Source organism: Mixophyes fleayi, chromosome 8 (genome assembly GCF_038048845.1).
Source record: "Mixophyes fleayi isolate aMixFle1 chromosome 8, aMixFle1.hap1, whole genome shotgun sequence".
NCBI lineage: Eukaryota > Metazoa > Chordata > Amphibia > Anura > Limnodynastidae > Mixophyes > Mixophyes fleayi.
The window spans coordinates 37,650,692-37,675,112 of record NC_134409.1 but is presented as its reverse complement, the minus strand read 5'-3'; the positions used below and the strand labels follow the sequence as shown (position 1 = coordinate 37,675,112).

The 24,421-nt window shown below is 39.1% G+C and overlaps 1 protein-coding gene across 2 annotated transcripts in view; it reads left to right on the top strand.

The window, feature by feature from the left end:
- RPAP2 (RNA polymerase II associated protein 2) overlaps window positions 1–22,834 on the top strand; it is a 60,649-nt gene extending 37,815 nt beyond the window's left edge. The window contains exons 12-13 of one of the 2 annotated variants that reach the window (XM_075182378.1): window positions 17,567–17,660; window positions 22,624–22,710. In XM_075182378.1, the coding sequence (XP_075038479.1) occupies window positions 17,567–17,657 (91 nt within the window). In that variant the 3' untranslated portion in view covers window positions 17,658–17,660; window positions 22,624–22,710. Of the gene's footprint in view, window positions 1–17,566; window positions 17,661–22,623 lie in introns of both variants that reach the window. The other variant, XM_075182377.1, reaches the window with a different exon arrangement.
- Window positions 22,835–24,421: the final 1,587 nt, after the last annotated feature.

The window sequence follows — 24,421 nt, the reverse complement described above, 5'->3', positions numbered from 1 at the left end:
ATTATTTAAAAAACAATCCTTATTCTGCTCCATATTGACGTGATAACATTATTCTGTTGCTGCTGATTGGCGGCACATTCATACTGCAAATCTCCCGTTCCACCACATTCCAAATGTGTTCTATGGGACTGTGGACAGTGGCGTAACTACCATTGGTGCAGCAGCTGCTGTGCCCCAGGGCCCATGGAGATAATGGGGCCTGCTGCATGGCAGAGGGTTGGGGGCCCCGGTTACCTCCTTCCCGCCTCTCTACACTGGGGCCCACAGCTCGCTAGTTCCGCCTCTGACTGGGGAGGCCATTGGAGTACACTGAACTCATTGTCATGTTCATGGAAGCAGCTTGAGATGATGTGTTCTTTGTGACATAACGTGTTATCCTGCTGGAAGTAGCCATTGGAAGATGGGCAGACTGTGGCCATGAAGGGATGCTTATGGTCAGCAACGATAGTCAGGTAGGCTGTGGCATTTAAACAATGCTCAATTGGTATTAAGGGGCGTAATGTGTGCCAAGAGAACATTCACCACGCCATTACACCACCACCAGCATGTACCGTTCACACAAGACAGGATGGATCCATGGATTTATTTTGTTTATGCCAAATACTAACTGTACCATGTTGCAGCATAAATCGAGATTCGTCATACCAGTCTTCAAAATGTTGCTGCCACATGATTGGCTTATTAGACTTTTTCATTAAAAAGCAAGTGTATCAGTCTACCTAATAACGTGCCCGCTGAGTGTCTCTGCCTCCTAAACGTGTTTTAGTTGAATTGTACTTGCTGCTTAAAGCAAAGATGAACATGTCTATTCTCCACTTTTCCATTGACTTAATATCCTTCTGATTCACACTAGCAGAATTATTTTGAAGTCTCCTTGGAGTTCTGTTAATTTCTAGTTGTAGCAAACCCATACAAAGTAGTCATTATGGGTAAGGTAGGCTTAAAGAACCACATATCCCATTTATATTAGCATCCCTCTCTTCTAAAATAACAATGCTTCACAAATGATATGAGAGCTTGTCACCCTAATTTTTGGCTTTTGTAAATCAATTTTTTATATATTTGTCTTTTAAAAATCACCTGTCATGCAGTTCTGAAAATTCTAAGAGCCAATATACTAATAGTTGTGATGATGTTACCTGATGTACATGGCCTGTATACACTCATTAATACTCACAGAAGATGACTAATATGCTGTCATGTAAAAGAAAATAAAGAAAAAAACTAAATGTAAGATGTTTAGTTATATGTTCAGATATCTCCTTAATCTGTAGGTGATGGGTACTCTGGACATGTACTGTACATTTCAGCTGATGTTGGAGATTCTGGTGTAATTTGTAGTAGTCTTTATATATTGTACAAAGTAAAGAACGTAGTACAAGTTCTGTGTAGCGTTGCTTACACAGAGAGAGAGAACGCATCATCCCTCTAGTTTATAGGCCAGCGAAGGTTTGCTCTGGGTTTCCAGGATGAAATCTCGAGTGGTTTATAAGAGATTGTGTAAACACAACCTATTCACATTACCAGGTACATCAACATTCTGAGACTGTATTTCTGATATCTGTGTCTGAATGTTTAACCAATAAAATTGTACAGGCACGTGTTATATCTGTTACAAACTAACATTAGATCACTGCCTTAAAGTGCACTTAAGAACATGAGCTGTAGATTGTAATACAGATTTTGGTCATTCAAATACATTGCAGAATTACCAACATAATAAGAGACAGCTGTTACTTAAATTTACACTTATACCACTTTCACATTGCAACCCCTGCAATATCCCAGGTATATGAACCCGAGAGAGCAGAGCCTCCCACCCCGGCAAATTCCCTTGTGGACCGGGTTCACACTTAACCTGGGTCTCCATGGCAACATCACAAGAGGAGCTTTGATTGGCTCCTCTTGTGATGTAAGTTTTTGTAGAACTGTGTGTGCTTAAATCAAAAGCAGAGGCTGGAGAACTTTGCTAACATGTCTTTACTGTGTGGTATATACTGAGAACTGAAGATTGCTGCCAGGTATTTCCTGTCAGCCAGCAATTCCTGCTTGGCAAGTGGATGGCAGTGATGTCACTTCCACCAAACACACATAGCATACATCTACTGTTTATCTTCATATTTTCAATAACATTCAGACTGGAGGCTACACGGCTCGGACCCGAGAATAACCCTACAAAATACCCGGGTCATGCCACCCAGGAATTAGCAGGGGACCCGTTCGCACTCGACCTGGGTCACGGGGATTTTCCCAGCAATAACCTGGGTTTTTGAGGCAGTGTGAACGGGGTATTACAAGATGATAGGCTGGGTGGACACCATGTATGTACAGTACTTGTAGCAATTTAATACATTGCATAAAACCTATACTTCCTTACACACAGAAGCCATTCCATCAACAGGAAGGAAGGGCTCCCTCCCTGTACTTGTGCATGTTACTTATCAGATGATCGGCCATTCGTGAATTGTTTGCTACCTGTTTACTGTGACATTTGTATATCTTATGTATATCTTTCCTGCTATTCACCATATTAGCACATGAAGATGGTCTATTGTTGTTTATATCATGTTTTGTGTTCTTTGCGCGTACATTTTTATCTTGACATGCCAATATACCGTTAACGTTAAAATTTTGAAAGGACCATAAAGTTTCGAGGGGCAACCTCAATAAGTTTTATACTGTTAAGTTTAATATCACAATTCTGTCCGGGGCATATCAGTTTCTGTGTTTAAGTTTGCGATTTTATTGAAATATTGAGTGCTGCATTTACTTTAATTGTATTCTTATTTAGACTGTGACATTCACAAGTAGCACATTGGAGGTTTTGTGCTGTGTTTCCATACTTTAAATGACACCAGTGGACGATTTTGTCGTTTTGGGGCTAAGTAATCAAAGGTATAATTTTGTCTAGTCTATTTTTAATAAATTAAGAATAAACTATTTGGTTTATGCTTTTCTTAAGACCACATTACCGCTTGAAACGTGACTGCACCAGTCTTATTTATTGTATGGTCATCTCAGTGTCCATCTCTGTACCTTCCCTTGTACATTCACTAGGCTGACAACGCGGACATAGAGAACTGTAGTGAGACACATGCCGTAAAGCCCCGGGGAGTGGGCGTACTATAGATTGGTTAATTTTATGTGATTCATTCCAGGAATCTAAAGACCTATATCATTTACAAACTTTTAATATCTCTCTATCAGCCCGATTTGTATCATGGAGTGACACTAGTATTAGTTTATTTTAAATACTTATCTTAATGCCTGGCAGCTGTTGTCTTTTACAGGAAAGCACAGCACACATCTATTGGTGGCAGGCAGGTAATATGAAGTAACACTCATTTAGAGAGATTCAATTGCTGGTGATATCCAATTGCGCGCATTGCCAGACATTATGGTAGGAATCTCTGCACACTTCTCTGTGCACCTCTGTGGGGTGCGAGGAAAAATGAGCGGAGATTCCTGCCATAACATCGGCGTGATGTGTCTCCATGAACGTTCCAGAGACACCGCGCTGAGTTGAATCTCCCCCATAATGTCATAGGGCCTGCTTTAGAATTGAACGTCAAGATGCCCCATTTTCAACCTCAAGGCCAGTACCCAGTTAATGTTTGCACAAAATTTCCATATCTTGACTAACGTATTTAAAGATCTGTGGAACCCTAAATAAGAAGTGTCCCAAAGGGGCGTGCTTAACTTGCTTCTGCATGCCCTTAATGTAGTGCATTTGTATTTTAATTCCTCTGTTCCACCTCTCAAAGTTATAAAGGGCCACAAATGCCACATACATGCAAACATGGGCTTACCTGTCAGGATAGTATCTGCTATAGGGCCCATCTAGCTACCCACCCGTGCTGCTAAGGATCCCAGTGCAGTGCAGACCACTGTCAGCAGGGGACTTAATGAGCTCCCTGCTGTATAACCAGGGCACGGCAAGGCATGTCAAGCTCCTGAGGGGCTTTAAAGTTAAGGTTTGCTCAGAATGGAAGGAAATTATGTCCCTTCCGTAGTAAGCAGGAAAAGTAATGCAGCATGGAGGCGGACGGCCCGCCTCGGAAGTAAGGGGGGAGGCTGACCCTCAAAACTTTGTTGGCTTCTTCAACATCTTGGTGTGGTGTACACAAATTACTAAAAACAGGTGCAAATTGTGCACATGCGCAGTGTGACAATTTTGCACCAAGATGCTTCTTTTATCTTGTACAAATCTCTTACATGCAGCTTTAAATGAAGAAACTTAAAAATTTTCTAGGAGGCATATTCAATTGTGTGCAGAATGCCTCCGGAACGGGCGCGAAGGTACTCCACATTACTGCAACATCGCAGAATTCCCTTCGCCACTAAAAGGGTTGCAAATGGAAATCCGTTTTGTTGTGGTACCGTATTAGTATAAAAAGTATGCAGTCATGATCATCTGAACATTGTGGCTAATTGAATATGCCCCTAGAAATGTTTTTTTCATCTAATAAATGTGATGCCTATGAAATGGTTAAAAATAAATATTAAGGTATGATTTGGTATGAGTTTACTTTCTTAATTTGACAGATATCAGAGTAACTTATTAAAGTGGGTTTGTCATACATAAATCAACAACTTGTAATGTTGTATGTAATATATAATGTATAAGACTATGAGCTTACCTAGTTCATGCTTTACCTGTCGGCAACCTCATAATTATTCCTGCACCACATGGAATTACCTATTACGGTAGAGTTGTCAGTCATGCACTGGTGACATTGTTCCTTTCCCTCCTTTAGGTTCTCAACCTGTGAGAAATGTAATCCCCAGTACTTCATATATAACTCAAAATAACATTTGTTTTATTAGTAAAGAGTTCAAAAATATACATTTTACCCATTGGGCAACTTAGAATAAACAAATAATTCAGGTGATCTATGTCCTGTATGTAATATGCTGGACATTGCTGAATGTAACTGGTTAGGGGCACTGTTGACCATAGCATTGCCCCAGCCTCTTATTTAGGAGATAAATTGTTTGCAACCTTAATGTGCCTATGATAATTGTCCATGGCTCCTTTGGGGTGCTGAGTTTAATGGCGCTTCTGGTTTTCACCAGAGGACCCGCAAGGGGACTTTGGCTCTGTTGCAGGAGGACCACAGGTCTAAAAGCGTCTCACCATATCACAAGATATTGGTCAGGGGTAGACAGCAGCGAAACGTAGCTGAGAATAGGACAAGGTCAGGTGAGACGGATAGTCAGGAAGCCTAGCTGAGGTCAGGAAACAACAAGAAATTGTATACACTTAGCGAGGTTACCTGTTGCACAGGCATGGAGAGTGTGAGACTGAGGGGTTTAAATAGCTACAGAACTTCCTTAATGGGTCACATGGGAAACACGTGCAAACAATAAGTAATTACATTTGACAAAGAACTCATTGCAAGTACACAACAGAGACCACAGTTCAAACCCAGCCAAACTAATAACAAAAAAATGGCTAAAAATAAACGGAATGAGTAAAACAATAAGAAGGTAAAGACATAAGGCAGTATGTGACACAAACCAACTTAAATAAAGAATTTCTTAGTTTATTTTTTATAACAATCGTGGCTTAACACATTTAATTCAATGAACTATGTATGATATTGGTCTATTTAACTGGAACTTTGTGACCTGATTACTGCTGCAAACTCTGCCTAATCTGCATGCATACATATATATACATTTTTAGTTTTTGTTTGTCAGATTTTTTCAGTGTTTTATTACACCTGTCATATTAAATAGGTAGCTGTGTGTTATTTTTCTACACAACATATCATGATTTGATCCATGTTTATTTATCATATTCCCTGGGATATATTGGTTAATCTCTGTTTATAATTCAGAATAATACATTAACCTGAGGAACAAATATTCCGCTAGTAGCGTTTTAGTCAACATATGTCAATTCCTCTAAGATAGGGTTTGAATTCATTCATTAAATATTTATGTGATGTAATGGAAAAAGCTGCTCTCCGGAGGTCGAGGGTTTTTTTACGTTTAGATCACATAGTTGGATTACTATGAGTTCTTGTTTTCAGGGGTGAAAGAATATGTTTGAAAACCTTTTCTAGACTAAATACATTTTGTTACCTGGATGTCCCTAATAATGGGCTCAGTGTCAACGAACAATCAGATAATGCAGCTACTGTACCTAACTGAGGGGGAAAAGTTACAGGGCAACTGGAGGACGCATGTTTAGGACGGTGAATGCAATTGTTGCAGTGACCTTATTGTGAGTTCATGTTGGTAGCAATGCTTGTAAGCAGGGTACATCAGCAACCTACATTGATATTAATGTTGCTCAATTGGGGGTATATACTTGTGGGTTTGAAAAGTGGAGATGTTGCCTATAGCAACCAATCAGATTCTAGTTATCATCTATTTAGTACATTCTACAAAATGACAGCTAGAATCTGATTGGTTGCTATAGGCAACATCTCCACTTTTTCAAATCTGCAGTTTAGTGAATATATCCTCTAGTGTTTTTGTGCAGCCAGGAAAATTATATTGTGTGTGTGTGTGTGTGGCTGGGTAAACACTATACAATGTTTCACCCAATGTAATATCCTTAATTATTTTACCAATGATTAAAAAGAGAAAAAATCCTGATCAGCATGCAGATTCATGTGTACTCACTAAACGCTAAACAAGTATACACGATTTACCTTCAGATCTGTGCTCTTCATCTGTCGTAACCATCGGCTGAAAAGATCGTGACTCTGCACACACCATAGAGCTCTAAGGCATACTTGCCAACTCCCGGAAACAAGTAGGGGGCGTGACTGGAGGGGGCGGGGCGAGGCTAATTGCGTCATTTTGGCCCCGCGACCATGTTGCGGGGGCGGGGCCAAAATCGCGTCATCGGTGAAACCTGGGATGCGGGAGAAATGCCAGCGAGCCCGGGAGACTGACCCGAATTTCGGGAGTCTCCCGGACTTTTCGGGAGAGTTGGCAAGTATGCTCTATGGACACTGTCGGTCCTGAGTGCATACATACTGTAGGATTGGAACAACATCACTGAATGACATTTTATAGTCCAGTTTAAAAGTCAAATGAAACGATACAATGTGCTTTGGACGATAATCGTTCATCGTTGTAGCATACACACTAATGCGATAAAGGTCTCGTTTATCATTTGATCGGCCCAATAATTGGCTGAAAACACTGTAATGTGTACCCAGCCTTAGTGGGGATGGAGGGGGTGCTGTGTACTCCTATACTTCTAGGCACTAAAATCGTCCTCTGCCCAGAAGGCTGAGCGAGGGCCAACTAATGAGAGAATACAGTATGCAGCCAAGTAGTCTTGTTCTTATAGTGGCTTGGTGTTGTCCAGACAACCTACATAGTACAGCACGGATTAATTGACACCCAACAATCCATTTATTTTTACATCTTTAAAGCGTTAAACTACTGACTTGTTTGGAAGTGTAATTCCTTATTTAGGGCAGTAAAGTGGGAGAATAATTTATACGATGTTAGTGGGGAAGTGCAGAAGGTTTGCTTTGTTATAATAGCTACTTCTACCAGGCCTTAGTCTGCTGGGTATAATATTTATAGCCAAATTTAAAGTGCCAGCATTTTTTGTATAAATTTAGTCCCACTATTGTTTTACAGTCTGCTAGTAGCAGTGGTCATGGTTACTATTGTTTCACAGTTTGCTTGTTATAACATTTATGTACTGCATATAATTGTGAGGTGTGATTATTGCACCAATAATAATCGCAATATTACTATTGTATTTATTATTGTGTCAGAACTGGTGCCTGGTGGAAATTTGGTCAAGTAATGTTTAGGGAAAATGTGAATGGATAATGTGTGTGCTCCTGTGTTTAAAGAATTTTAGGAAATACTTATGTGAAGTGTGTAGAATGTTATTGCAGTTAATCAAGAAAAGACACTTGTACCAAATGATTACTGTGATCAATTACAATATAATTGTATGTGAAAGACCATAGAGCCATATATTCTGTGTTAGAAAGCTTGAGGGGTAGATTTATTAAACCTTCTAAAAAGTAAAAGTGGAGATGTTGCCCATAGTAACCAGTTATATTTTACCTGTCATTTATCTAGTACATACTTGAAAATTATAGCTAGCATCTGGTTGCTATGGGCAGTGACCTCCACTCTTCCTTTTTAGAAGGTTTGATAACTCTACCCCTGAGTGTTGTAGTCCAAATGTCCAAATATTTATGTAAATACAATTCTTGAGTTAGGATTTTCACAGTTCAAACAATCTTATTGTTTTCACAAAAGCTGCTGGATTAAGACTGTGGTAGGGAGCACAGCGGGAGAATAGCAAATGTATTCACTAGACCAGTGATGGGCAAACTACGGCCCATGGGCCAGAGCCGGCCCACTTAGAGGTTCTATCCGGCCCGCCCATATAATTTGAAAAATTTCATTAAAATATGCATAAAATTATTAGGGCCGACCCTGTGTGTCAGAACCTTCATTTTTATGCCTTCCCAGCTATTTCCTCCATTACACTTCATCCTCCTTCCTAAAAGGACACTTCGTATGTCAATCACTCAAACACCTGCCCGCCCCCTATTGGCTGAAAGTCATGTGAGAAGGGATAGGCTGGGCCATATACTAAGGCGGATTTCGATTGGCTGCTGTGTTGTCATTTAGTGGCTCACCAGAAAGACGGATCTGCAACAACCTACTGAAATAAGTGCTGTGTCTGTACGATCTCTGCACTTATAGAGGTAACACTGCTATATAACACCCTCCCGTCCCATTCAAAACATTTGTATTATATATTTCGATATTTGAGTTTTTTAATAAATTATATTGGCCCTCCTAAAGTTTCTTTTTTATTTGGCCCGCTCCTGAAAAAGTTTGCCCATCACTGCACTAGACCAATCACAAGGTAAGGTTAGGTACACACTGGCCCAATGATTGCACGAAAAACCTTCAATCATCCAACAACCAACCATTTGGTCAGATATTGTGTGAGTGTGTATAGTGACAAGATGATATAAAGTCGTACAAAGTGCCGATCATCGTTTCATTTGGTTGGTCGTACTGGTTAATATTTTCCAACCAATCACCGACCAATCATTCAGTGTGTATGTACTCATGCTCACAATCTCCATAGAGTTTACAGAGTCGGGCTCTTTTCAGATGTTGTTAGCAATGAATGTCCCGGTGAATAAATGTAGATCGTTCTGTGGAAGGAATAATTAATTTGTTCGTTCTGAGACAGAATATTATGCTTCAGAGTCACAGGAGCTAACGAAATTTGTTAGGACATGTGGATAGCTATAACAAGGCGGTTTTAATCAGTGTGAGAATGTGACAATAATGAATGACTATTGTGCTGTCATTTTGTGAAGACTGGAGGACCAGATGAAGAGCACAGATCTGAAGGTAAATCGTGTCAGGGTGTATGCATGAATCGCCAGACTGATCGGACCTTCAGTCGTAGGTACAATCATTTGAGATAACACGGCGGTCGGCAAATTCTTCAGTGTGCACCTAGCCAGGTCCTTACAATTTAGCTTCTTAAGGTGGCGATGCAGAGATAGATTCTGAAACTGACAGGATCAGTGCACAATTTTGCCCTACATGTGGCGCTGTCAGAAACTGACCACACACACAGCTAGTAGCAGTCATCTACAGTCACCTTTCTACTGTATTACTAACTTATATGGAGCAAAGTATAGATAAAGACGTGTATGTATTACTAACATGCCCAACAAATGATCAACTTGGTTTTGATGGGATTATTATCGAACATCGTAGTTTTGAGCCACTGATGATTTAATTTTGGGTCAATTGCTCAATATCGGCAGCTATATTGCAGCGTGTGGCCAGTCTGGTAGCTTTTTGGTGTAGCTTTTTGGCTGCTATTAAACTGCCCTTAGTCTCTCTCTGTGTGTGTATGTGAATGTTAGGGGATTTAGATTGTAAGCTCCAATGGGGCAGGGACTGATGTGAATGAGTTCTCTGTACAGCGCTGCGGAATTAGTGGCGCTATATAAATATATTGATGATGATGACTCTTCCTGACCCCAACTCTCTCACTACTTTTTGAGGTCATTCAGAGCAATGCACCATATGTGAATGTTAAACCACCCAATTGTGTGTTATCCAAAATTTATAGACGGCAGTCATTCTCAATTACAGATCATTGTGAGGGGAAAAAAAAAAAAATCAAATTATGAATATTTTTATATTATAATAAATTAAAAACTTCCATGACATATTTGATTGAAAAATAAAAAAATAAACTTGCACTTCAATTATTTTATTACAAGCATACTAAAATGTATAATTATCTATGTTTGTAAAAATAAGTCTGTTTCTGTTTACTTTGAACTAATTTAATGCATCTTATCTTGAGGTCACAATCCTTTTTATCTATTTAAACAAATTATACGTTATGCAAATTACCCTGTGCAGCTGTTTACAAACTGTTATCATAAGATAAGATTTTATAAATAAGCCAAAACATTTGGTTAACATGGAGATCATAAATATTTGTAGTAATTTTATGTTTTTTCCTTTTTTGTTTTGGTAACTATATAATGTATACTTGATTGTAGCATAGAATGTTTGCATTTGTATTGTTAGGCATGATCAGAGTATTAAGTACATTTTTGCAAATGGTTTAGGTGCTTGAGATTAAAAATAACAAAAGGAAGTATTCTCTTTACCACATTGCTACAAACATTAGGGTGAGCTGGGACTGGGTAAGTACAGTGCCTACAAAAAAGTATACACTTCAATTTATTTTCTTAAATCATGGCATCAAAATAGATTTATTTGGGAATTCTTTCTTCTGATCAACACAAAATACTCTGTAGTGTTAAATTAATAAAAAACCCTCAAAATAATTATTAAAATTCATTACGAATAAAAAAAACAGACACTTATTAATTACACACATGTTCATCCCTTCTGCTGAACTGACTCCACAAGTCACATAATTGGTTGATCGTAGTCAGTTAAAATGTGTTAATTGATTTAAAAATGAATACAAAATAAATACACCTGTCTATAAGGGGTCTCACAGTTAGTATATTTCCAAGCAAAAGCTTCATCGTGACCTTTAAAGAAAACAATCCAAGAAAAGGTTATTGAAAAGCTCCAACCAGGTTACGGATGTATAATGGATATATATATATATATGGGCAGCACGGTGGCTAAGTGGTTAGCACTTCTGCCTCACAGCACTGGGGTCATGAGTTCAATTCCCGAACCATGGCCTTATCTGTGTGGAGTTTGTATGTTCTCCCCATGTTTGCGTGGGTTTCCTCTGGGTGCTCCGGTTTCCTCCCACATTCCAAAAACATACTGGTAGGTTAATTGGCTGCTATTAAAATTTACCCTAGTCTCTGTGTGTGTATGTTAAGGAATTTAGACTGTAAGCTCCAATGGGGCAGGGACTGATGTGAATGAGTTCTCTGTACAGCGCTATATAAATAAATGGTGATGATAATAGGACTTTCCATGTCCCGCCGAGCACTGTTGAGTCATCATAAAGAGATGCAGAGACTGTGGCAGTATTAATGTTAACTTTGTCTAGAGCAGGCCATTCTACACTGGGCATCTGAGCACTTGTTAGCGAGACCACCAAGAGCTCATTGGCTACACTGACATACTTACAGTCTACCAATTCAAAGATGTGAGAACTTGCCCTTGGGACAACAATAGCCTGAGCTCTTCACAAATCTGCCCTTTTATAGGTTCGTAGTAAAAAGAACTGGTGGAGAGAACTGTAATCAAATCTAAGCTAGAGTTTAACAGAAAGCATGTGGTAGGTACACTTACCAAGTAGAGGAAGGTTGTATGATCTGAAACCAAGATGAGCCTCAACACTGAGCTGCGTTTTGTTTGGCACAAGCTTAAAACTGTGCTTCATCTCAAGATAATTATACTGTTAAGACATGGAGGTAGGAGCTTTAGTGCTATTGGGATGCTTCTCTACTTCAGGGACTGGAAAGCTTGTTAAAATCGAGGGCGTAATTGATGGATCGAGATATAGATTAAATCTTGGAGGAAATCCTGCTGCAATTTGCAAGATATCTAGGACTTTGTGACGATTTATATTTCAGCAGAACAATGACTATATAGCAAAAACCACATTAGAGTGGCTCAAATACGCAGAAAGGAGTAGCCCAGTCAAAATAAATATACTTTAATCCCAACAAATATGTGGAATGATTAGATATTGCTGTTCATCAATGGTCCTCATCCAACCCAATGGAACTCGAGCAATATTTTAAAGTTGATTGTGTGAAAATAGCAGTGCGGGGATGAGAATAATTGCAGCCTAAAGTTTCTTCAACTGAGTGTTAAAATACTTATGTCATCCATTAGTGTCTGTTTTTTTTATTTGTATTAAAGAAAAGCTTTGAAGAGAGGATGTGTATACGTTTTATAGTCTCTATTTGCTACGCATATATATTACTTTTTTTTTTAAGGGTTGTCAGTCTAAGGTTAGAAATTAGATGAATGATTAGATATCACGCTTTGAAAGGTCATTTGCAGTACAGCATATAAGACGTGAGATTTCCACATATACTTTATTTTATAGTGTTTATCAAAATGATAGCAGGTGTGCGTTCCCTGCTACACCACCCCTTGACTCTAGCTGAAGGTATGGTAGTTGGTACGGACTGGCAAGCAAAAACGGCAAAGAAAAATATAATGCAATGAAAAAATATTGAGAAACCTGGTCATCAAGATTATTGAGTGCGATGCATAGTTATATGTTTTGCTAACAAAAGTAACAATTTTACTGTATGTTGGAAGACACCCATTCCGTGAATCATCATCATCAGATATTTATTTAGAGCCACTAATTCCGTAGAGCTGTACAGAGAACTCGCTCACATCTGTCCCTGCCCTATTGGAGCATACAGTCAAAGTCCCCAACATATACTACCACACTGACCGAGAGAGGCTAAGGTCAATTTTAATAGAAGCCAATTAGCCTACTAGTATATTTTTGGAGCTTGGGAGGAAACCAGAGCACCTGGAGAAAACCCCACACAAACATGGGGAGAACATACAAACTCCATACAGATATGGGCGGGAATCTAACTCATGACCCCGGTGCTGTGAGTTAGAAGTGCTAACCACTAAGCCACCATACTGCACTAAGCAAGACATCTGATGGAGTGAGACCTAGCTGCTGTCTTGCCAATAATTTTGTCACCAACTGAGCACGGTGGCTCAGTGATTAGCATTTCTGCCTCTCAGCGCTGGGGTTATGAGTTCAATTCCCCACCATGGCCTTATCTGTGTGGAGTTTGTATGTTCTCACCGTGTTTGCGTGGGTTTCCTCCGGGTGCTCCGGTTTCCACCCACACTCCAAAAACATACTGGTGGGTTAATTGGCTGTTATCAAAATTGACCCTAGTCTCTCTCTGTCTGTGTGTATGTTAGGGAATGTAGACTGTAAGCTCCAATGGGGCAGGGACTGATGTGAGTTCTCTGTACAGCGCTGCGGAATTAGTGGCGCTATATAAATAAATGGTGATGATGATGCATAAGCAACATGAATACATGTAAAATAAAAACTGCTGTAACATCCTTGTTTTCAGAGTATTGATGTCACGCTATATTTGGTGCCCATGATAGACTGTATAACTGAAGTACAACTCACTTGGATACGATCAACTTGTTTTGTTACAAATTGAAACTTGTACGATATTTTTTTGCTAACAATCGCTGAATGAAGGATCCTAATGTGGTAGTTGTAGATCAAGTAACACGATATCCCTGTAGGCACTTTAGCACAAGATGCCTTTAATAGAACACCTGCAGGGTTGAAAATACCAGACTGTTGGTGTGTAAGCCATAAAACTATCCTGATATAGTGTCCATTTCTCATAACACAGTTTCTCTCCTGCCCATGACCAGTATGGTCCTAGGCCTATAAAATGCTGCCTGGGTTACAGTTGGCACACGTAATGGAATATATGAGTAACCTTCCACCTTAAAAAAGACAGCTCATCACAGGATTAGGAGAAATTGGAGATCATGAAATCTCTTTGATCACCTGTGAATGAAAGTGATCGTTTCTCTCTAATAGTTCACTCGCTCATGGCCAGAAATCATTGTAAATCACGCATGGTGCGTTTTAAGTTTTAGTGTATACAGTATGGCTTACGGGACTTGTCCTGGCTAAGGCTCTGAAAATCTTTCTGTAACCTGAGGGTGTTTAAACTGTTGAAATATGAATTTAGTCATCCGGAACAGATGTGCAACTACCATGTTTTTCACTACAAAGCAGTTTAACTTCCTACAACTGAGGCAATCCTGCATCTGCCATATGCCACACACCTCTCTGCTGTGCAGGGTGAACGGCTGTGGCCCAAATACTGTGATTTCCTTGGAAAATACACATTTGTTCCACCTGTTTTCTTCATGTCTGTTGTTTTTGCATGCTTGTATTAAATCATTAACTCTGGTTGGTGCTAGAGACAAACGTTACATGTCATTATATCTTCTGTTTTATGCATCTTCACGCATCACTTCACACAAAGGGCAATCCTGTAATGAGGCACAGTGAAATGGTCTCCTCAGATGGTTTGAGGGGCCGCACAGGGTATTATTACTAAATTGCTTACAATAGTGTTTTTTCTCTTGGTTTCAAATCAAATAATTCAGTGACCATATTTTTTAACTCCAAATAGACACATTACACAAATACAAGTGTTATGTGGATTGGGGTTATTTTGTTAAGTGTTATCCTGACCACCATTTTGTTTTTTACCTCAGGCAGTACAATGGTCTCTGTATCCCAAACACATTTGGGATATTTCTCTGCTGTTACAGCCACTAATCTAAAGCTACAGAGATATTTGCAAAGTGTTAGCAGCTTAAAGTTAGTTATTATCTAGATAAAAAAAAAAAAATTTCAAACCTCCAATCCATGTTTTTTATTTTTTGTTGTGGGAGAGATAAAATGAAATAAAAAATGTCTCCTTTTTTTGTGTTTTACTACATTGAAATCTTTGCTGCCACTTTTGAGGATGTTTCACAGGATGAAAATCATGCGGAGTAGTTTTGTATGTTTTCAGTACTCTCATGTCTACTGGATGGTCATCTCCTCTTATGTACAAAGGTATAGAGGTGCTTCACAAACATCAAGCTAGTACAGTTTTTGGTGGGACGGTCACAATTTTCGGACCTCAAAAGGGGATTGAGGATGGCCGGGCTTGTTCGGTTGACCATGGGTAGAATTGATTGTATCTCGATTTTCCTCTTTAGTATTGCTGGGAAACTTGCGGGCCAAAAGAAAAATGGTAATTTGTGGCTTATTTCTGAACTTGCAGTTCTAGCAGTCAATACTAAGTGCACTTATTGAGCCGGAGTCACTTACTACAGCTTATGTGTCAGTTCTTATAGTCCTAAAAAGGGTGAAAGTGCAGCCTCACTATTGTCCGAATATGTAACCCCCGGACACTAGATGACATTTGAATCCTTCAAAATATATTATGATGTCCATCATTCAGCTGCATCATACCATTTTGGCATTTAATAGTCAGTGACCGTAGGAATACAACTCCATACACATAATAACATGCTGAGCTTGCCAATTATTTTTATTTTTAAATTATTATTCTCAAAGCTGATAGAGTAGTGTATTTTCTTAATCATTGCAAGCTTAAACTTATAGATTCATCTTTAAAAAGAAACAAAATAAATGTTGGACAGCTGAGCGGACAGTCGTTGTTATTACCCATACGTACATGCAATAAATATTTTATTGCGGTCTAGTCTATTTATACTATCTCTAGCTGGACTATTCACCAACTGTTTGATGGCTCGAACACATTAAAGCATGCAAATAAATCATTTGTGTAAGATTTATGGCACTAATATATTGCACTTAATAATAAGGAAAAGTGTGATACACCTATCAGCTTCATCTTAAATAGACCTCAGTGGATTGGAGTGGATTTATCTATGTAAAACTAGAGCAACTGTGTATGTAATTACATTCCATTGTCTTAGTTCCTCTATATCTCAAATGCTGGAATAGTGTAACATAAAATAGCAAGTAATGACATTAATAACCGTTTCACAACCTTACAGCACTAAAGCCAGCCACACGCATTTTTTTGTTTTTCATTTCTGAACAAACATATTATGAAAATTGAACAATTGTTTTTAATTAAATTGGGCATCACAGAAGTAAGGTGATTGCTTTCCACACATTATAATTTTAATTTGGCAGAAGTTTGTAGTGCAACCACAAAGCAGGATGGTTGTAGGGTCATTGTACAGTTATGATACACACATTTGGTCCACCTTCAACCTGATTTGCTTTTGAAAATATTATTTACGCCAAAGACAATAATATAGTACAGGGTTTCCCAAACCCAGTCCTCATGGCTCCCTAACAGTGCAGGTTTTCCATATCTCCTTGCTGGAGCACAGGTGTATTCATTACTGACTGACACATTGTAACACATCCACAGGTGGTCCTAATTATGTCACATGTGATCCGGAAAACCTGCAATGTTGGGGAGCCCTGAGGACTGGGTTTGGGAAACCCTGAAATAGTGGATTGATTTGTCCATCTCCGTATATTAATATTGAATTGCTTGTAACTCTCATATCATTTGTTCTACCTACAGTTCGGTAAATGTGTTGAATGATCAGGTTGTAATATTTGTGGCCAGTTTAGTGTATTTGTGGTAAGGGAGGGATAACTTTTTCCTATGCAGGCCAAATTTTTTTTCTGAAAAGCTATTAACAAAAACTGCTGGGCGACTTCCTGAGATTGAAAAGAGAAGACAGTGGGTTGCAGCGAGTCATGTACAATGTCACATTGGCGTGTAACAGAGCTCTCTCTTTTTGTATACCTTTATAAAACTACCGGAACACAAGCATTCTTGTCTTCCAATTTGGTTGTTTTATTGCAAATTGTGCTGACTTTAAAGCACTTGTGGGCTACTTATAAATTATGTCTGACTGATTGGAAAACTAGTCTGCTTGTGATACTGTATTGTGGTCCAAAACACACCTCTGCATGATATACAGTTCATAACTCTGCCATCTATCTACCCAGTCAACATACAGCAACTGTATTGCTATACCTTGTCAGCATGCAGAGATTATATGCATTTTGTAATACATTTGCGACTGTAGTATACAATGAATAACAACTAATATACGTTTGCTGCAATGTAATTTGTCAGTTTATTGAGAAATCTATATTACAGTTAGAAGTTTTGTAGCTGTGTTTCTTTTTCCTGCCATTTTCCAGTAATTTTACTTGTTGTGGTTGCAGAAATCTGTCTGGGAGTCAGAACTTGGTGCCAGTAGTGTTTGCAATCTCCTGTGTGATCTGCAATGATGCCTTACATCTGCTCCCCTTTTTAATTCTGATATCCTTGTCTCCAAGTGTACAGGCCTAACCACACTGTGATCTTACCACCCCAGCACTTCCTCTCTACTCTTCCTGATCCCTTTCCTATTGTTGAAATGCTTTGTAAGCACAATCCCCATTCAGCTGAACTGTATTGAATATTTTTTATTTATCCCTACTGTCCAAGTATTGATCTTTTTTTCTATGACTCTTCCATCCTTCTGGTGAAAGTTTGAATGGATGGCCTTCCCTGATCAGATTCTGTCTTCACAAGTACAGCATTGGTGGTTATATAATTGGAAACGCAACCTTTGAAGTCTAGAATGTTAGCACAAGGTTTACCTCCTTAATATTTTAAGCAATCAGCTGAAATGTTTTATCTTTAATCGTATCCGTATTCTTGCTCTGTGGTATCTACAGACTTCAGCATTCTGCGGTTTCCCTATGTTTGCAGCTATGTGAATAAAACACCATCATAATAAAAGAATAATGGTGCTAATTGTTTCATTTTAATTATCTCTAAATCATGGCTTCTTTGACTTAAGTCTTAGTAATATTGACATTGCTATAAATTACGGGATGATCTTAGTAGTCTGCTTAGCACAGCCATGTACATATGTATTATTATTATTATTATTATGTTATTGCAATGGGCTCACATTAGTGTCAGACCTGCATTGTTATCTGCACAAAGCCACAGCCCACTCGAAACTCATTTATTTATTTAAATATGTAATGGCAGAAAAATGTACACTGTGGGGCAATTGCCGGCGATGTCGCACATTGCCGGCAGTTACGGTGGTGTCAAATCGCCACTTTGAAGTGTTTCACGAACGTTCTGGAGACACTTCGGCTAATTGAATTCACCCCTATAACTAAGATTTCCAGTTCTCACTCACTTCAGTCAACACCAATAATCTATATATACTCCATAGATGACCTAATGGAGGTATCTAGCTAACCTACCACTACCAGTCCTCATATTGTACTGTGCCACACTGCCGAGTCCCTTTTTGTTGGCTCCATCATCCCTAATTTTTGCCTTTTCTATCGGTCATTGTAGTGATATTTATATACAACACAGCTACCTGAGAAGACCTTTACTTTACTCAGTGGTTTCACATCCTGTATCTAGTGCAGGGAAGTCACACGTACACATAGATTGTAGAAAGCCTGTTGTTGGTTTTGTTTTTTTTATCTGTGACTGTGTTTTATGGGATTTGTTGGCACAATGGTGAGACAACCACACCCAAATTGAAAGCAGTCATCTGGTCAGTCACCAAATGATGATGGCTAATTGAGACCAATTGTCCAATATCATGTCTTGTGTGGCCAGCATCACACACAGTGGATGGTTGTGTATTATTAAAGTGTGTGTGTGGGGTCGTAAAGGATCCTTTCAGTACATTGTTTTGGGACTTGCTGGTTCCATTAGTCTGATCAAGTTCATGTAAAGAGCATTATGGGCCTGTTTCAAGAAGGAAAGTTAAGCATAAGTAAGCAAGTAAGGCAAAACCATGTTGCATTGGAGGGGGAGGTAAATTTAAAATGTGATAGCAGATATATAATTGAGGAAGGGCATGTCCTAGATCTACTGTAAAGTTCAGTGTACAAATAAGCTATCAAGTATTTGTGTGCTACATGAAAAACACTGTATTTTTCTTATGTGTTAAATAATAAACAGATTTGCACCCTTTGCTTTGCAACATGGTTTTGTCCAGAAAACTTGAGTATGAAAATGTACTTAAATTTTTGCTTAACTTCCTTAATGTATCAGGCCCTATATCGCTAAAGAGAGATTTTATATTTATACGTGATAATTTTTGGTTCTTTGTGTGTTTGCAGTGTCTCCAAGTACAGTCATAGCCAAAAGTTTTGAGAATGACACAAATATTATTTTTCACAAAGTCTGCTGCTTCACTTTTTACAATGGCAATTTGCATATACTCCAGAATGTCATGAAGAGTGATCAGATGAATTGCAATTCATTTTGAAGTCCCTCTTTCCCATGACAATGAACTTTATCCCAAAAACATTTCCATTGCATTTCAGCCCTGTCACAAAAAGACCAGCTGACGTCCGGTCAGTGATTCTCTCGTTAACACGGGCGAGAGTGTTAACAAGGACAAGGCTGGAGATCACTCTGTGATGCTGATTGAGTTAAGCTTTAAAAGGAGGGTGGTGCTTGAAATCATTGTTCTTCCTCTGATAACCATGCTTATCTGCAAGGAAACACATGCAGTCATCATTGCTTTGCACAAAAGGGCTTCAGAGGCAAGGATATTCCTGCTAGTAAGATTGCACCTAAATCAACCATTTATCGGATCATCAAGAACTTCAAGGAGAGAGAGATTCAATGAAGAAGGCTTCATGGTACCCAAGAACATCCAGCAAGCGCCAGCACCATCTCCTAAAGTTGATCAGCTGCGGGATTGGAGCACCACCAGTGCAGAGTTTGCTCATGAATGGTAGTAGGCAGGTGTGAGTGCATCTGCACGCACAATGAGGCGAAGACTTTTGGAGATGGCCTGGTGTCAGGAAGGCCAGCAAAAAGCCACTCTCCAGGAAAAACATCAGGAAAAGATTGATATTCTGCAAAAGGTACAGGGATTGGACTGCTGAGGACTGGGGTAAAGTCATTTTCTCTGATGAATCCCCTTTCAGATTGTTTGGGGCATCTGGAAAAACACTTGTCCGGAGAAGAAAAAGTGAGCGCTACCATCAGTCCTGTGTCATGCCAACAGTAAAGCATCCTGACACCATTCATGTGTGGGATTGCTTCACAGTCAAGGGAGTGGGCTCACTCACAATTTTTCCTAAGAACACAGTCATAAATAAAGAATGGTACCCAACCATCCAAGAACTTTTTGGTGACAAACAATGCCTTTTCCAGCATGATAGAGCACCTTGCAAAAGTGATAACGAAGTGGCTTGTGGATCAAAATATTCAAAATTTTGGGTCTAGGGCCAGGAAACTCCCCAGACCTTAATCCCATTGAGAACTTGTGGTCAGTCCTCAAGAGGCAGGTGGACAAACAAAAACCCACAAACTCTGACAAACTCCAAGCATTGATTAGGCAAGAATGGGCGACCATCAGTAATTATGTGGCCCGGAAGTTGATTGACAGCATGCCAGGGCAAATTGTAGAGGTCTTCAAAAGGAAGGGTCAACACTGCAAATATTGACTCTTTGCATAAACTTAATGTAATTGTCAATAAAAGGCTTTGGCACTTATGAAATGCTTGTAATTTTACTCCAGTATACCAGAGCAACATCTGACAAAAAGGTCTAAAAACACTGAAGCAGCAAACTTTGTGAAAACCAATACTTGTCATTCTCAAAACTTTTGGCCATGACTGTACTGTAAAGTTGCTGCAGTCACTCGCACTCTGATAAAGTGTAAAGTTCTGATTCGTTCTCTGTGGTTATTGATCCACTACATCCCAGGAGTAGTTTCTATTCATATTTCATGTGCCTGCCGGCTGTTGGTGAAGTTGATGAAATAATCATTTCAGAAATCTTGTTGGGAGAATAGTGTTCACTAAAATATTGTTTTTGAACTCAATGTGAAGTCAGATTGTCTTTGCCACTGTAGAGATTTAAAACCATTGCATCCTCAGATTTTAATTATTTATTTCAACTTTTTCTGTTAGGCTTAAACAATTACATTTTGCTTGGTCTGAGCTGTGTGTATTATTCTTTACTGACTCTTACCTGTAAATGGCAGCATGCAGTTTGTATCTCATTTGTGTTTACATAGGTTATTTAAAAGTGCAAATATTATATTAATACTCTCTCTTCGCTCAAATTCACCCATTACCTCTGGTAGTGTATATACTTGGAATGCAAACACTTCTTACTCACACTGTGCTTAGGGTATTTGTGCTAGACATAATTTTATGCCTTTCTTCTCTACATGCTTTGAGGAGACTTATCTCAAAGGTACCCCACCGGCAGTAGGCCGTGCTGTTGCGTTTTCAGAGGTTTATAATGCAATATTAATACTGCCGTATGGCTGTGAGAGTTATGGGAAGAAACTGAAATGTAAGTTGTCCAAACACTGGGCAATCCAGCTGCTCTGTCATACATGCGGCTCAATCTTAAAGGTTTGGCTAAGGCACTGTTAGAGCAGTTGTAAGACGACCATATAGACCAGACCTGGTTAACCTGTGGCTCTCTAGGAGTTGTGAAACTACAAGCCCCAGCATGCTTTGCCAGTAGATAGCCATACAATAGCTGTCAGGGTAGGTTGGGACTTGTAGTTTCACAACACCTGGAGAGCCATCGGTTGGCCAGGCCTGGTATAGATGATACTGAGGCGGGTCCTGGCATTGCCGCTTTAAAACCAGAAATTGCAGTGTTGTCTTTTGAAGCGCCATTAATTTCAACTGCCGGCCTTTTCTATAGTCGCAATTTATTCAAGCCGTGTCGGAAAAGTTGTGTGTGTGTGTTTGATGGAAAGTCTGTATTTCTGACATGTTGCCTTGTTGGTCTTTGAAATTTTGATGTTACAGATGTCAGTGTAGGTCATATTCGTAGCAGAATAGTGACTACCACCCACCTTGATCCTTTTATTTCACAGCCATTGAGTTGCAGGTTTGTGTACTTAGGATCATTGGGCCTGATTCATTAAGGAACTTAAGCAAAAAATTGAGTAAGTTTACTTAAGTTTTCTGGACAAAACCATGTTACAATACAAGGGGTGCAAATTAGTTTATTATTTTGCACATAAGTTAAATACTGGCTGTTTTTTCATTTAGCACACAAATATCAATTTTAAATTTCAGTGTACAAATAAGCTATCACATATTTGTGTGCTACATGAAAAAACAGTCAGTATTTAACTTATGTGCAAAATAATAAACTAATTTGCACCCCTTGTATTGTAACATGGTTTTGTCCAGAAAACTTAAGTAAGAGACCTTTCTCAATTTCTTGCCTTAGTTCCTTGATGAGTCAACATTGTCCTGTTGCATAATTACATTTCGACCAACTGCTTTTATCAACTGTCCCAAGCAAAATCTGGTAAATTCTGATCATATCAGTGGTCTTTTGGGGTAGTTAGGTCCGCAATGGTGCAGTTGGCCAACAAAATGACATTGCTCCCCTAATAAATAATGCCAATACTACATAATAAAGCACACCTCCCCTCCATACACAGACTTCCCCAAACCTCACCTTATTGTTGTAACCTATTGCTGTAAGTTACAATGGATGTCCGTGTGATATACTTCCAGCATAAAGAGCATAAACACTAAGTTTAATATATATTGTCTGTCTTTTTCAGGCTATTACCAGCAATGCCTCTCCACAAGGACTCCCAGCAGAATCCACTGTACACTCAGTTTATTTCCAAGCTCTTAGAAGAATTGCACTTTCAGAGTGAAGATCTGGACTGTCTGAAAACCGAATTTGCCAGTAATACGTTGTCATTATCTTAATTTAACAAGTAATAATGTCTCTACATATCATACAACACAATAAAACAACCTTAATCTTTCTACCTGGTTTGTGTGTTGTGTTTGTCTATTTTAATAAAAATAAGTGTTTCCTAAGTATAACATATTTAATTATATGTACAGTCATATGACATGGTCCTCTATTAAATCTGTGTATAAATGCAAAACATTTGGCAGTTCGGTCTGCAGTGTTCAGATTTGTGCTATGTTGTGAATCACATCCACCAGATGAAGCTCCAGCAGAAAAACTGATCTAATGGTGGGCTGCTTGGATTCAGAAGTTCTGGGTCACAGACAGGTTGGAGCAGATGTCCTGCATGTGGGCATAGCTAGAACAAATAGTGTTAGCATAGTCAAAGGAATATCGGAGATCATGGTAGGTAGCAAGAAACCTGGTTGGTACAGAATGTCTGTCGTCTAGCTGTAGTCAGACAGATAAGTGTACCACATACATGGACAGTTGCGTAGGATCTGTAAGCAGGTTAGCAAGTCACACTTCCAGGTTTATAAAGGCTCAAACATAAAGAAGACTGCTTCCAGGTGAAGGTTTGTCAGCCAACTTAGTTGAGGGTAGAAACCAAAGCTGTACTGACCTTTATAGTTGTATGACACATTGGGCCAGAGTGTAGACAGAACCCAAAGCGCTGTTACAAAGGGATGTGGTACGAACGCCCTGAGCAGAGCAAATGGATGACAAGCCAGAGGAACACGCCCAATGTGTAATATATTAACACCATGCCAAGGAGAAAATACATCTACAAAGATCTCAAAGAAGCAATTGTCGCTGCTTATCAGCCTGGTAAGGCCGTCATTCTACAGAGAGATTATTTACAAATGAAGAATTCTGAAGAGTGTTACTAATCTCCCCTAGAGAGGGCGTCCCAACAAATTCACCCAAAAAATAGACTGATTTGCAGATTGGATTTACAGAGTTAAATTAGTATGAAACATAAGACCTTTTGAATAATGCCCTCTGGACAGTCGAGATCAAAATACAGTAGTTTGGTCATATTCGGAGAAAGCCAAACACGAAGCATCACAAGAACCTCATACTACCTGTCGAGCACACTGGTGGAGATGTTTTTGTTGTATAGCCAGAGGATGCTTCACAACCTTTGAGTTCACTATGAGTGGAAAATGTCATTCTATCTGACAGCTGAAGCTTGGTCAAAATGTGATTATGCAACAATGGCTGAGAAACAAAAGGATCAAGGTCTAGTAATGGCCAAGTCTAAGTCCAGAACTCAACCTTGTTGAGATGCTGTGGCAGGACATTAAGAGAGCTGTAAATAAACTAATGCCATCAAACATTAGTGAACTGAAGTAGTGTTGTAAGGAGAAGATGGCTAAAGTTCTTCAAATTGGCGTAAGAGACCAATAAACTTGTATAGTTAATTATTACTTCAAATTATTGCTGCCAAAGATGGTTCTACAAGCTACTGAATTATGTTGTGTGAGAATATGATTTTAACTATATCCTGATATGTAAAAACAGGTAAGAGGGTGTTCTTTCTCTTTTACATATCATCATCATTTATTTATATAGCGCCACTAATTCCGCAGTGCTGTACAGAGAACTCACATCAGTCCCTGCCCCATTGGAGCTTACAGTCTAAATTCCCTAAT